Raw genomic sequence first — 16,129 nt, 5'->3', positions numbered from 1 at the left:
AAAAAAACAATACAATAAATATCAAATACTGATATGTTTATATTATATTATATGTGGCCAGTCAAAATCCGCCCATCCGGTAGGTCTTTTTAAATTTGTTAGACTATGCTCCTTGAACAAATGTTTAAGGAAAAAAGTAAACATATTAAAGTAGTTGAGTTGTACTTTTCGCCTATTGTTTTTCAATTAGGCTACATAAAACCACATTACCTTTTTGCAAGGGATTTATATGATGAAATTGCAAATGCTAAACTGGAACCATGCAGCGACCCTAATACACTGGCAACACAGGGCTCAGAGTTTTGACATCGAACAAACACCCTCAGGATTGGAGAAAGCTCCTTTATTTCTGTAAAAAGAAAATCACACTGAAAAGGTTGACCAATATCTAATCCTTGGAATCACACTAGCTCCTCCCAATCACCCCATCAATATATTGTCCAGGTGTGGTCACCAAACAGCAGCAGAACCACCACGAGCACCACCATGTTCCCCTTGCAGCTATTCAACCTCTTTTTCACCGCTTCTACAGTCCAGGAACGTGTCTCCAAGGACGACCTGTCCCTGTACACGCGGGGGGACCTGTTGGAGGTCCCCAGGACGCTATTCACCCACTTTGGGATTTACTTGGGTGACAACCGGGTTGCCCACCTCATCCCGGACATCCTCCCCGTGTTTTCCCAGAACAAAGCGGCCATCGCCGAGATGGTGACCAACCTACGGCTGATCCTGGGGGTCGTGGCCAAGGTGGCCAGCGTCAGGGTGGACTCTGTGGCGGACTTCGCCTACGGCTCAGAGGTCCTGGTCAACCACATGGACACCGTGTGTAACCATCCGGCACTGGAGGCAGAGGTGGTGGCCCGCAGGGCGGAGATGCTCCTGGGCTCCATCAGCTACAGCCTGCTGTGGTACAACTGTGAGCACTACGTCATGTACTGCCGGTACGGCCTGGTTATCAGCTACCAGACCTACCAGGTACCAGTGAACAACTGCTTTTATATGCCTTTAGCAGAGTGAGTGTTGGCGGCGAGAGAACTGCTTCTTCTGGACCCGTAAACTCGTAAACCTTGTATTGAATGTATGTGCTGATCTTTGACCTGGAGGAGGTCCGAATGCGGATGGTAGGGTCAGGGTTAAAGACTTCCAGCCACACAGGAACTCATTGTGTGGTACTAATGCTCTCAGCTATTTCCAAGGATTAGCGTTGACCAATAAGGTCTGGAACAACGTGCACAAGTGCACAGCTGATTTACTCTGCTTTTTGTGAAAGTTTTGTTGCTCTATGAAAATTGTGTAAAACATGTATATACTATCATTTTACTTGATAATCAACCCAAACAATGATACTAGTATATTATATAAAGCTTCAATTCAATTTTATTTGTATAGCCCTTAATAACAATTACAGACTCAAAGGGCATAACAGGCCAAATATGTATGACACCCCCCTGACCCAAGCTCCCAAAAGGGCAAGAAAAAACTCCCTTCATTGGCAAGGAATACATCTTGAGGAGGAACACAGAGTTGGGGATCCCTCCTTCCAGGGATGGTCATGAAGGCAGTGGGTGCCATAATTGACATACATAAATACATACAGGCAAAACATATTAAATAGATGATTGGGTGCTGGTCGGTTAACCATAAGGAGAGTCCAGGCATCCACCGCAACAAGCTTCTGATATTCAAGATTTTGGTAAAGGCAAAGGGCCAAATGTCATGAAGGCAAACAGCCCCATCTAGTGTCGTTTGCCTAAAATATGGATGATAAAGGCCCACCATTTTTATTCCAAAACTATGGGGATATCATAGCTGCAATTAAATCCAACATATTTTTGCAATGCGATTTTCCTTGACTAACTCCAACTCCTTGAAACTTTCCCGTAGTTTTGCACAGCGGTCAGGAAGACGGTGTGTAGCAGGACCAGTGCCTACCTCACGGCTCTCTTTGGTGTAGGGGCCATGCTGTATCTGGGCTCCGCTACGTCGCTAACCAGCGTCACCTTCCTGCTCGTTTCCTTCATCCTCTGGATGACCTCCTAGTGGCCACTGCAGGGAATGAACATGAATCTCAGTCTCAACAACGGCACCGGGAATGAGATAGTGAGGTCACAGGTCTCTTTAAACTCACTTCACTAAACCGTTGTCCAACTCCGAGTCATGGCTCTAGTGAAACACATGCATTGGTTTGAGCTGGTAATACCATTGGAAGAGGAACGCTCTAACCACAAACTCAAATGACTGGAGCTGTTTGGTTTGGTGATGGTAATGTTCACATGCCACTCATCCCCACTGTTACATGATCACAAACTGAGTGCTGAAACAAAAGTGTAGAAATGAATAGCTCAATTCAACTCTACGACTTTAAAAGTAAATGATTCAATAGAGCTGTAGAAACAAATATTCCGTACAGAAGTAGGGCCATACATTGTAATGGTGTATGCAAAAACAATATTCATATGTTAATTCAGCATTGAATCACAGTTGATAACACATTAGTTAGATTTCAAACAAATTCAATTTTTTTGAAGTTGTCTAGAACAAAGTGCACTGACCTTAGACTTTTGATATGTCCCATTGTTTGTGATGTTAGCGACCAATATTGATTGCTAATCATTAAAAATATTTTTTTTCTACCTGTGTCGCTACTTTTTCCTGTTACAAAACAAAGCCAAACACAATCTCACTAAATTATGTGGTGTTCTTCCCTCTAAGTAAAACTTTAAGTCCAAAGGGCACCTTATCATATTTTTGTGAGTCTCCACTTGAATACCATGGGTATATGATTAAATCAGCAGTGTTCACAGCTCTTAACAAATGTTTTCTAGGGGAAGAAGCCATTCAGAACCATAATTAGAAAAGCATTCAACAATGCAGATGTAGCTATGAGCTTGTTGTCAACCACTGTTTGGCACTAGATGACCGGGAACATTACACCATTACATGACCGCCCCCCCGCCCCCAGCTGATTCAGACCAAACAAGCAAACTGTTCCAGGTTTTGTTTACTCTTGAGTTTGATTAAATAGTAACTCAACTAAAATGTACTAATTCTAAGTACATTTTGGTGCCTGTCTGTGACTGAGAGGACATTTCGCTCTGATAAAGATATAGAGATAGTGCCAAGGGATTTAAAAAACCTGATTATTGGATAAGTGAGGATGCAGGAAATAATTGAATGTTGTCTAAATTTAGGGGACTTGATTACATTGCCAATAACACATCTCCACATGTGGTACACACATACATACATACTGGCACGTGTCAAATACAATCTGAGTTGATACTGATCTTCCCTTCACATTCAAATTATAAGATGGACACAGTGTATTGATGCATTAGGCTGATTAAAATTAAGACCATGCATTGCTGACCCTTACTGATATACCAATGGAAATGTGTGTTGATGATTTTACCTAGAAACACAGGTATGGTGTATGAAAGAAATAACACAACATACTTCTAGAAATAAGTACATTTGTATTACTGTTGTGTATTGGCTCACAGACTGGCTTCCCTGTGTTCATGCTAGCCTTCTGTTTATCCCTGTGTGAACGACAATGAAATCGTGAGCTGTTCCAACTTTCTGACATTCCAACTTCCAAGAACCGACTGACGGGAAGATTATCTCCATATTCCCTCCAAGTCAAATCTGCTTCATGTTGCAACATCATCAACAGTAGCCCCCCCCCCCCCCCCCCCCCCCCCCCACACACACACACACACAATTATATTTCCATTGAACAGAAAGTGAACAGCCAAATCACCAACCAATGTGCTGATGTCCCTACTGGACTGCGAGGAGTTTAGAATAATAAACAGGACAGCTGCTGTCTGGCAGATCTTCTCAACGCCAGGTGGTGAGCAGGGCAGGGCATCCATGGGGTGTAATTAAGATGTATGTAGAGGCGTGGAGGTAGCAGACCGCCCCAGGCCATTAGCAGTGGCTCAGGGAAAGTATGTGTGTGTGTGTGTGGAAATACAAAGTTAAACGGATTACAAGCCTCTACTGAAAAGCCAGTGCAGGCATTAAACAATGGAAAGTGCTTCATCATTATTTTAATGCACATACTGTTAGTTTTTTTGTGTGTGTATGTGTGTGTTTTCTTTCCAGAGACACAACACAAAATGTCTTGAGAATTTGACGTGAGCGAAGTGATGAAAATGAGCCATCTCTTCCGATCTGTGAACTGAGACACGCAGACAGAGTTCTGAGGGAAGACAGTGCCTACGTTTTAGGTTGTGGGATAATTCTGAATACTGAGTGCAGAGCAAAATCTCAATACGTTGCGAGGGTCTGTGTAGGAGGGCTTGTTGCGGGGGTCTATGATCTGTTAAGATGATCACTCAGCCAATCCTATTGGCTAAGAGTGATCATGATCTAAGAGTGATCTTATCTATTTTACAATTAACTTATCTAATTGTAAAATAGATAAGTTAAAAAATAGTATAGTTAAAAAGTATTTTAGAAAGTGCAATGTGCTTAAGATCAGATCAACATTCTTTCCAACCCGACCTAAAGGAACTTGGTTCTTTCTCTGGGCCTTTCTCTGTGACTCCCACCCAGATTCTGGGACTCCAACCAGGATTCTAGGACTCTAACCCAGACAGAACTTGGGTCTCAAACCCTTATCCTTTCTCAGATCATGTATCTCTCTGGTAAAAATAGAAAATAAAAGTTAAAAATGACTTATTTTTGTGCAATGTATTTAAGATTTAGCAGAAAGCTAAAGCAAACATAAAAGTCTTCAGTCTTGTTTAAAAGTGGTCAGAGTTGGGGCGAGTCTTAAATCCTCAGAGAGTTTATTCCAGCTATTTGTTGCATAGTAACTAAATCCTGCTTTCCCAAGTTTCGTGTTTACTCTGGGGATAAGCTATAAAACGCTTAATAGTATCTTAATCTTTCAACTTATCACACATATTTCTCTTATCGTCGTATTTTTTTTTTTTAGGGCTGTACATTGAGAGTGCCTTCAAACCTATAACGGTTGGTTTGTACAGATGAAGCCGCTTAGGATATTATGATCACATAGTATGCTCAAAATAATAGTATTGAATAAATGCAACACTATAGTAGAGATATACAGGTTAATGATTCAGTAGAAAATAGCAGCACAGAAAAAGGATGAAAAAGGAAGAGAGAAAACTGAGCATATCCAATATGGTTGACGGATCTGCAGTGTGACATTCATAAAGCAGCAATCCAAACAACTAAATACCTGAAATCCACTTGAAGACTGAATACATTTTGCCTTCAGCTATCCAGAGATTCAATGAGTCAATCATAGAGGTTTGCAGAACATAACAGCAACACTACTAACCTGAGGGAAACTTTTGCCTTGTGTTCCACTGAATTCACTTCAAAATCATGCTCTATATCATTACCATGATTTTTCCTACCAAACCAACATCAATCCAATGATCCCCCTTTTATTTCCTCATTCCTGAGTACATGAGGGTGTGGCTATTAGAAAAGGGGCGTGGTCTAGTTACTAGGCTAATTAATGACACCCTGTTAATTCTCTGGGCTAAAAAAATATTTTTCCCAATATTCGGTTGCAAAATGGAGTCACAATCCAGTTTCGTCAACTAAGTTTTTTCAGAGTTTCAGATTGTGATTGGGATGCTCAGGCCCGGTTCCAGGATGCTTTTTAGTTATTTTAACACAATAGCAGAGAAATACTGGTAAATGACACAGTAGAAAACAGCAATACAACAAAATGATGACAAAGAAAAGAGCAAAGAGTGAAAACCAAACAAAACCAATATAATCAAATTGTCTCAAATTTGTGTGTTGCCGATTGATCTTAATATGGCAAACCTGTTAAAAATTTTAGGATATCATACATACAATATAAATTCCACACCAAACCACCATATCTATCATCAGTCCAATATGCATGGGCATCCTGTTTGCACAATGTATACAACACAACACATGTATTGAACAACAGGTATGGCTAGAAATCCATCCTTCCAAAGACTCTATAAGGACAATTTAAAGAATGTTCATATGGCTAGAGGAGGAGTTTGTTATTATGGGATGCGACCAGCATCTGCTGTACAGGCCATACTGGCTGTCCCTCCACCACCAGCAGCAAGGGGATATTCACATCCCACTCTTCAGACTATATTTGGCTTTAGTGTGCTGGTGTGCTGGTGGGAACAGATTTAGAGTGACAAGAAGCTTCTCACTACACAATTTACTTTAACATCCGCTCAAGGTCAGCAGCCACCGCTTGTTCAGTGCATTACCTCTGGGGAACATACCCGGGAATTTGATCTTGTTGATTCATTCAGGGGGCCCCTGGTTGTTGTTTTACCATCTGCCCGCTTTCATCAAAGAAAAGTGGGCCTTCAGATAACAAACAAAAAAGAGAGAGTGAGAGAGGCCAGTGGACTGGGTAACTCGATTACCAAAGACACACGTGATGCCTTGGTGGCAATCTAATTATGAGACCAATTAGTGGCATAGTAGGATAAACAATTGGATATGGATCAACGATATGCTTCTATATTGTTCGATAGACTCTCGTTGTGACTGTAATTACTTTACTCTCTCAGGGAATACGGATTTGCCCCATAGCAAAGCTACCACAACAAGCAGAGTAAATTAAAGTAGCCTACAATCTTTGTTAATTAATTTGAACAATAACCTCAACAAAAGTGCTACGACATTTACACGCACATGCACACACGCATACTACCACTCACAGAAGGGTGCACACACACACACACACACACACACACACCACTCACAGGACAGGTCGCACGCACTTACACTCGCAGGCACAGACGCACCCGCTCGTCTCCATCAGTCAGAGCGCCTCAGACCCTCCGAATTTCCCGACTCGTTGATTGGAGTCTTTCACCGAGGTGCGTTTTTCCCACTCGTTTATCTTTCCTTTGCGAGTCTTGATCTACTTTTCATTGTTAACGTCATTTGAAATCGCGGATGCGAGAAGATGCAAGTGGAAGGAACATTTTAAAAAGGGGATAATTAGCCGTGATTCTTTTCCGTTTTTTTCGTTTTTTTCTTTGACATATCAAGGTGAGTTCTCGCTATTTAACTAATTTACACATCATTGATGTGACCTACTTCGATTTGATCAAATTGTGTTTCTCAGCCGTATCAGGCACTTTATTCGGTGCCTTTTTAAAGTAAATCAGGTAGTTGCAGTTTGGCCCATTATTATACTATATTACTATAGATAGAATATCCTTTTGCCAGAACCAGTAGGCTACGCTACCGCCACAAAACCTTTTTGAACAATCAGACCCATGATTAATAACGTTATTCTCTTGATTGAGCTATGAACAAAAGTAAAATACTATTTAAAAGACTAAAATTAAGGACTATCTAGGTCTATTGGCTTTTGCATGAACCTTTTATCCACTTATTTATCCCAGTGTCATAAATTGTGATGTAGGCCTAATTGTTGCCGCTCTAACCTCATCACTATCGTCCATAATCACGAGGGCCTTGTGGCTTTCATCCCCATAATCGTCTTCTCCCTAGCTAACTTCCAGAGTTGCATGTGGTTTATTAACGTTTATTATTATTATTGTTACAGTCCATTACGTGGTTTATTGATGTCTTCTTATGCTTTTCCAGAGGAAATGATTGACATCATATTCATTTCCATATGTTTCCCCAGCGATGTCCTACTTCTATAATCATCCAACTGGCCCGCCTTCCTAATAATGAATGACTCGGGACGTCTACAGATGGCGATGGAATCTGTCGCTCCACACAATGTGACACACATCGAAGCTCCTGAATACGCCGTAGAGTCCTGCGACCAATGTTCTTCGGCAAGAACTCCGCTTGCCCTGGACGACCGCCACCTGGCGGGAGTGGGGGACAGCACCCAGCTGGTCGGGGTGCAGGTGGTCCTCATCCTCGCCTACAGCACCATCATATTGTTCGGAGTGGTGGGCAACGCGCTGGTGATATACGTGGTCTACAAGTTCAAAACGTTACGGACCGTCACCAACTTCTTCATCGTCAACCTGGCCGTGTCCGACTTGTTCATGAACACGCTGTGCCTCCCATTCACGCTCGTTCACACCCTCTACGGCGAGTGGAAGTTCGGCCGCGTGTTGTGCTTCGTGCTGCCGTGCGCGCAGGGCATGGCCGTGCACGTGTCCACCATCACCTTCAACATCATCGCCCTCGACCGCCACAGGAGCATCGTGTGCCACCTGGAGACCAAGATGTCCAAGGACATGTGCGCCCTGGTTATCGTCGCCACGTGGGCCGTTAGTGCCCTGCTCGCCAGCCCGCTCGCCATCTTCCGGGAGTACGGCACGCTGGACCTCTCGCCCGGCGCGAGCATCGAGGTGTGCGCCGAGCAGTGGCCCGGGAGCAGCATGGACGGAACGATGTACAGCATCTGCATGCTGCTGGTTCAGTACGGGCTCCCCCTGGCGGTCAACTCCTTCGCCTACCTGCGCATCTGGAGCATGTTGAAGAAGCACAGCAACAGCCCAGGAGGTCGCAACGACCGCCACAGACGGCGGAGGAAGACGACGAAGATGCTGGTGACCGTGGTGGTGGTATTCGCCGTGACTTGGTTGCCATTCCACGCAGTCCAGTTGGCCATTGACATCGACAGCAGTGTTCTGGATCTGAAAGACTTCAAACTGCTTTTCACTGTGTTTCATATCGTGGCCATGTGCTCCACCTGTGTCAACCCGATCCTGTACGGGTGGATGAACAACAGCTACCGCAACGCTTTCCGCAGGGTGTGTAAATGTGACTTTAACTACAGCAGGGCGAGTACCGTCACGAGCAGGCCCATTCGAAGGGAAGTCGCCGTTTTCTCAGATTTCAAAGCTACAAATGTGTGAAGTTACCTGCCTACATTTTCAGTCAGTGGAAAAGGCTGAATATAAGTGTCACAGTAGGTAGAGATGGCAAATGTGGGCCAATTTTTGAGGGGCATTGAGGCCTACCACTTGGTCCTACCCCTCTATCCAAACAAGAATTGGGACACCTTACCCCTTTGAGTGAACATGCAAATGTGCATGTTCACTAGATAGTTCACAGATTTAGCAGATATGCTAAATCTGCCTCGCGTTTTAACTGCTGACAGTACACTTATGGTAGGGCGGGGTTTAAGCCAGATGGCGATAGCCGCGGTAGCTACCATCGCGGCATCATAGCAGCGTGACAGTGAAGCCTGCTAAAATCAATCAAAAAGAAGAGAGCAACACATTAAACAAAGAGCAACGATGGGTAACGTCCAAAAAGGACGGCAAACCCTTTTTTTTCCGGGGTCATTTTCTTCAATAAACAAAGCTTTTGCCTTTGCAGAAATACCTTGCGGGAGCTGTTTTTTTTTTTTTTTCTTCTTCTGTCCCACGGAAGTGACGATTCTGTGGACCAATCAACGGACGGCTCCTTAGTGTTGTAAGTCTAATGTTGGCCCCCTGTGTTAATTAGCAATTATGTTCACCTGTGTTCCATGTATTAGTAACCTAGGTTCTGCTCATTTTCTTGGTTCCAGATTTGTTTTTGTCTGCGTGTTTTGACAAAGTAAAGGTTCCTTCTGCACCTACCCCCAGTCTGATCGCTGCACTTGGGTTCACTTCCCTGTACAATCTGTGACACCTGCTTCTCAATGACATGTATCTAAATGAAAACTTTTATGTTCGCTTAAGCTTTCTGTTAAATCTTAAATACATTGGACATTCTACAACGAATTTCTTTTTACTTTGCTTTTGTTTTCTATTGCTTATCTATTTTATTTTATTTCATTTTATTGTATGATTATGTTTCTATGTGAAGCACTTTGACTCTGCCTCGTGTATGAAAAGTGCTATATAATTAAAATTGCCTTGCCTTGCCTTGCCTAAATTCACTTGAGAAAAAAACATTTGCTAAATGAATAAATAGTGAATCTTGGGAAGAGTTTGTGACCAGGGCTACCTTGGTGTGTACATGAGCAGATTTCCAATATTTTTTAAATCTAAATCCAAAGTGAGTTCCATATAGTTCCATAAGACTCCAATAAATCAATACAAAGATGGACAAGCTGTCATAAAGGGTCTCCTAGCAGGGTTGTAATTGTTTTATGGAAATAAGTAATTTAATTTATTTTGCTTGCTGCCTTCGTTCCGCCGGGATTTATATAAAGCAGGGGACATTGAAGCCACAGCTGTGTCCCTGACTTTCTATTCTTCTACAGACAACAGATGATATGTATTGATTAAAAGAATAAGTGGCTTTGCATGTGAAGGAGGTAGGCCTATAATTATATTAGCTGGTTGGCTGTCTATAAAGAATGGTACCCTTGAAATCGAAGGCAGGCCATTGAATAGGGCGCATCCTTTAATATATTTGAGTACCCTTCAACCATTCCAATTTAAATTGAATTAAAAGGATAAAGAAACTAAGATATTTATACAAATCCCAAATGGTTATTTAAACCGTAAAACCTTTCAAATGCGTTTTACTGGCTCTCTATAATTGAGATCCAGACATAAATGGAAAAGTTGCAATGTTGCAATGTCTACGCTGCAAGGCTATAATTACTTGTTTAAATAAAAAACAAAAACTGTGGAATCTTTTTCTAATAATATTTAAATATATTGGGCTAGCACGCAACTCTTGATTCATGGTTAATGGCTGAACTGAACTTGACAGCTATTTGGGAAGAAAAACAAAATCAGGTGCTGCGACCATTTTATGCATCCGTTCAAAATTCCAACGGTATGACTGTCTCGATTGCCAGCCACAGCAATATAGCGTAACAGTGACCGCCCCCTTTTTGAACAGCTCTGGTTCCTAAAGTAAATTTCCCATTCATGGTGTGTTCGAGATGCGTCATATACCACCCGCACAAGTTGCAAAAAGTGGGAAATCTCCCAGCCTTTTTGCGGAGTTCGGTGAGGTTGATCGTACGACTCGACAAACAAAAATGGCTGCGCCCGTAAAGAGATGTATAGAGGGTTTTCACCGACGTCACGTCTTGGGCAGTAACCCGGATGCGCGGCCATGTTGGAGGCACTCGATGTAAACACTGCGCTGTAATGCATGTAAACTCTGCGCTGGATAAACGAAAACGCTGCGATGGATAAAGGTCATAAACCCAAGAAAAGCTCGTCAAAAGGCGTTATAGATGCAAAGGCATACAGGGAAGGACTTGGACCGGGCGAAAAAGCACGATATTTGAGGAAGTTAGATTTGATTGGTGGTGCAGATCCCTACGAGTTGGCTCCCTCGTCTTGGATCAATGACGACCCGGAGAGTCTTCCGTCTGTTTGTTATCCTGACATCGTCAACTACCTGGTTTTCTCGCCAAGCCCATACACAGCGGAAGACCTTAAAGCGTACAAAAGTTTGGAGGCCTATAACCAGATGGTGTGTGGATGGGTGAGGGAGATTCAATACCAAGTCATCGACGACAGATGTGTTGCGAAGGCCAAAGTAAGTAATGCAATAATGTCTTTAATCAACCTAACCATAACTGTATGATATCATTGCAATACCCAAGCTGTAGCCAGGTGATTCTCAACCGTTTTTCATTTCAAGGACCCCCAGTTTGATATGCAGTCCACAGACCACAGTCTAGATTGCTATGTACACTGTACACTATCAACTTTATTTATAGTGCATTTATCACTATCAGAGTTTATAACCTCTGGGGGCCTGTGTGGCCACATTGTGAACAAGTGATGCAGATAAGCCTAACTGTTATTCATTTTTTTTTAAAGTGAAACGGTGAGAAACTATTTTGTTATTCTTACTTATTTGGTTGTCATGTCTTTTATTCAGGTTCTCCATTCTCAATCAATCCGAGAAACACCCCTGGAACCCTGGATAATCGCTGAGAAGTCTGGTCGGATACTTGGAGCCCACTGCACGTGTATGGCTGGCCTCGGAGAGACGTGCACACATGTTGCTGCATTATTGTTTCTCATAGAAGAAACAGTGAAGTTGAGGGACTCAAAGACAGTGACGCAAGAGAAGGCGTATTGGCTGTTACCTACTGCACTGTCTAAGGTGGAATACAGGGAATGCCGGAAGATTGACTTCACTGTAACCAAGAGGTCTCAAGTAAAAGAGCTGGCAGGATGAAATGTGCTGCTCTTGGACAGCCACTTGAGGACCCAAGTGATACTTCCACTTCTTCTACTGTTACAGTTGGGAAACCGCAACAGCCAACCAGTGATGAACTGTCATCATTATTCAGTGCTCTTAGCGCAACTGGATCAAAGTCTGCTATTTTGTCCCTGATTGAGCCTTACTCTGACAGTTTTATTCCAAAATCAATTGGAGAAAATTTACCTCTTGTGTTGACGGAATTGCGAAAAGATGAAGCAGTTCACATGGACTATAGTGAGCTATTGTCCACATGCAAAGATGTTGAAATTTCTGTTTCAGAGGAGCAAGCAAAGGCAGTTGAGGCCGGTACAAGGGATCAAGCTTCCTCTAAACTGTGGTTTAGATTTCGCGCTGGTCGAATCACAGCATCTAAAATGAAAACTGCATGTTGCACTGATCCAAAACAGCCAGCTCAGAGCTTAATCAAAAGTGTATGCTATCCTGAGTCATACAGATTCACATCAAAAGCCACTACCTGGGGATGTAATCATGAGAAATTTGCACGTGATACGTTTATAGATGTACATAAGGAATCTCATGAAAATGTTAAAGTACACGACACAGGTTTTTTCATAAATCCAAGTGTGCCATTCTTGGGTGCTTCTCCCGATGGCCTTGTTTCTTGTGATTGTTGTGGTGTCAGTGTAATTGAAGTGAAATGTCCATTCTGTGTGAAAAGTGACATGTTGGACAGTGTATCCTATTTGGAGAAGGACAGTGAAGGGAAACTGACACTTAACCGAAACCACCAGTATTTCTACCAGGTGCAAACTCAACTTGGGGTGTGCAAACTGGAATCTGCCTATTTAGTTGTTTGGACAGAAAAGGATTTGCATGTTGAGTGCATTTTATTTGATGAAGAGTTTTGGGACACAATATGCCAGAAAAGCAAGAATATTTTTGACACAGCCATTATGCCAGAGTTAGTTGGCAAGTTTTACACAAGGCTTTCATCTACCATGGCCAATGTGTCCTCGCAACCTGGAGTATCTACCTCGGCTGAATCACATGGCTCTGATTGTGCTGCAAGTGCCAGTGGCCAAGAAGAAACCTGGTGTTTCTGTGGCCAGGTTGAGTTTGGAAAGATGATTTTGTGTGACAATGCAAAATGTCATATTAAGTGGTTTCACTACTCGTGCATTAATGTCAAGGTTGCACCAAAGGGAAAATGGTATTGCCCAAAGTGCCAAAAGCTACCTAAGTTTGAGCCAAAAAAGGGAAAGAAACCTTTGAAGTAAAAAAACAAAACTGTATTTTTTAGTGGACTGTTGTGAAGTTACGCACTTCAGGCACTTTGTTTTAATGTTGGTTAAAACAATATTTAATTTATTTAGAAACGTGTACCTTTTTTGAAACTTTTCTTTAAATATTTTTAGCATTTGATTTCAAGTTGGTGAGATTTTGCAATGCTATACTGACAAAAAAAGTTGTAAAACTCAAATTACATACAAAATTATGTTCGCACTATAGTATACTGTATATACTATAATTTATAGTACTGTATAGTTTATAAGCTATCTGTTCTGATAACTGTGTGGTTTTCCTTTAATAAATCTGTGTTCTGATGATAGTGTTATGATGTGTTCTCTTCCACAACAATACATTAACAAAAACTGTAAATTAACAACCATTTATAAATAATTTTAGGCTATATAGTCTTTTTATTGACAAAGTGCATATAAAAATATTCTTCAGTCAAAATCAACAATGGATGGGCAAAGGTTCACCAGAGCACAACAGACAAGTCCAATCTTATCAATGGTACAATAACCATCACTATCTTTGCACATCAAGAAATCAATTGGTAATATCCCCCCCAAGATGGTATATTTCTGGCGCACGCTACCAATTACACGCTCAACATGAATCCTGACATGGGCAATTTTTCTTGTGGTTTCTAAGTCAACAGGAGACAACTGACTTTCCACGAGTGAAGGCTGGAATTTTTACATGAGCCATTATACAACCCAAAGTTGCTTGAATATTAAAGCCACGGTCAGCAAGGACAAGATCACCAGGAACTATGTTGTCCAAAAAGCCACAGTTTTCAGTTAGGTATTTGTCACTGACTCTTCCTCCCCATGCATTTGAAATGTAAGACACTGCCCTGTGGTGTAATACCAATCAAGAATTTAACTGTGTTATGGTGCTTGTAGGAGGACCATGTTTCTGCTCTGGCTATAAGGTTAGACGGACGTTCTATAAAAACCTCAAAACAGTCAATAATAACAGCACATTTTTTCCCAAAATGTTTCCTGAATTGCATTGGCATAGTTTTTTGTAAAAAAAAAAGAAATTGGCCGAACAAATTCGGACGTTGTCTAGATTTTTGCCACGTAGATCCTGGTTCAGCTTCGCTAACCACAAGCGCCTCCTTTCCTCTGACAACTTTTGGCATTGTTCTCCTTGATTAGTTATAACTTTTGGCAGTCTGTAATACTCCAAATGTTTTTCGCGGTCTGACCGATTGGTACAGCCAAAAACACGGCAATAATTTACCATTTTCCACGAAGATATTCGGGATCTACTGCGGCGTGCGCTTTATTTACCTTGGCGTGCGGTTTATTTACCTTGCCGAGTACCTCCAACATGGCGACTGCCGGATTGATGACGCGCTGATGACGCGCCGTGAAAACCCTCTATTTCTTTGTATTTCTATGCTGGTCATTTTAATGTTGATTTTAAATGGTCTAACACACTTTATTGCATTGCTGCTTTAATCAGGTCACCAATTTATTCATTGCATGGTCTTGCTGTGTGTGAAATACAATGTAATGTTGTGTTTGTTTTCAAGCTGGTTTGATAAAGAGGCTAATGTAGCTAACAATTAGAATGAATACCCAATGACTAACAAAGACAAACGGGAAAGCTATGAGTGCTAAAAGCCAGGAAATAAAGTCACAAGAGCAACTCGTGTGGGTGGTGTACGAGGCATCTCGAAAACACCATTAGAATGCTAAAAGCTGTTACCAGCTTGCAGATGCACAGTGAATGCCTCTGTCAATCGCTGCACCTATAGCAAATTCACACTTTTTTCTGTATCATTGCTGTTTTAGTACAGTCTGTCTCAATGAGTGTGTGTGTGTGTGGGCCATGAATATTCCTAGAACACTTTTGCACATGGCACTAAATGTATTTATTTTTTTGTTTGAAGTTTAAGTTATTTTGCGTGATCAGTAAGGGGGCTCACACAAATAGTAGCATAGGGGCCAATGACCAACATAATCCGCCACCATCCGCTCACGACTGTTACAACAGGCACTGAAAAAAAGGCCTCACGGCATTAGACTTGATACTCTAGCACACTCTGCTGGCCGACACCAAAATACCATTACAAGCAGGACATATGGGAACGAAGTGGCAATGTTAGAAGGGGATTGGAATCATTAATTTTGTATTATGTAAAAGTTGCATTGTCCAGATAAAAAAATTACTGTGAAATTGGATTTAATCGAGTTCCATTGATAGTTCACTGTTATTAACACATTCATTCAAAAGCATTTAATGTGGTTTGATTGTTCATGTACAAGAACCTGACTTTTCGAAAGAATGTTTCATTTTAACTGGGCGTATTATGTATCTTAGAACCCATCTGAGCAGTGGATAGGAGAGATTTGGTAAAAAGGACTCATTAGGAGAAGCAAGAGACATGAGAGACAACCCGAAGCCTGTTGTGGAGAGGAAATACTGTAATGACTTCATAAAAAGCAATCTTAATCTTGATCCTAACTCCTAAAGAATCTTCCATGTAAAATGTGTTGCCTTACTGTTGGGCTTAGAGACATTTTAGAAGTCTAGGGAACACCACCCCCGAACCATAGCCCTTGATCTACTTTCTACTCATGAACAGACAAGGCAAAAAGAGAGACCTCAAAATGACACAACAAAGTAATATGGTCAGCATCTTCATCGTCAGCATCTTTCTTCATTCATATTGTCCTGATGGGTTTTATATGATTTATAAATAAAACAGGGACTCCAGTGTAACTTCAGTGTTTAACTCAATTCTTTATTATCAATA

The 16,129-nt window shown here is 41.8% G+C and overlaps 2 protein-coding genes across 2 annotated transcripts; both read left to right on the top strand.

Annotated features, from left to right (window-relative positions):
- Positions 1 to 486: 486 nt before the first annotated feature.
- LOC307091981 (lecithin retinol acyltransferase) lies at positions 487 to 2,040 on the top strand (the record flags this gene model as incomplete). The annotated part of the gene is made up of 2 exons (XM_079758835.1): positions 487 to 975; positions 1,885 to 2,040. The coding sequence occupies 2 exons, from the start codon at positions 487 to 489 to the stop codon at positions 2,038 to 2,040; spliced, it is 645 nt and encodes a 214-aa protein (XP_079614961.1).
- Positions 2,041 to 7,700: 5,660 nt separating this feature from the next.
- Positions 7,701 to 8,849, top strand: npy2r (neuropeptide Y receptor Y2; the record flags this gene model as incomplete). The annotated part of the gene is made up of 1 exon (XM_079758956.1): positions 7,701 to 8,849. One exon carries the CDS (start codon positions 7,701 to 7,703, stop codon positions 8,847 to 8,849), a length of 1,149 nt encoding a protein of 382 aa, XP_079615082.1.
- Positions 8,850 to 16,129: the final 7,280 nt, after the last annotated feature.

Source organism: Pollachius pollachius (assembly GCF_949987615.1).
Source record: "Pollachius pollachius genome assembly, chromosome: 2".
NCBI classification, from domain to species: Eukaryota; Metazoa; Chordata; class Actinopteri; order Gadiformes; family Gadidae; genus Pollachius; species Pollachius pollachius.
The sequence above is the reverse complement of the archived record's forward strand: the minus strand, read 5'-3'. Positions and strand labels throughout refer to the sequence as shown.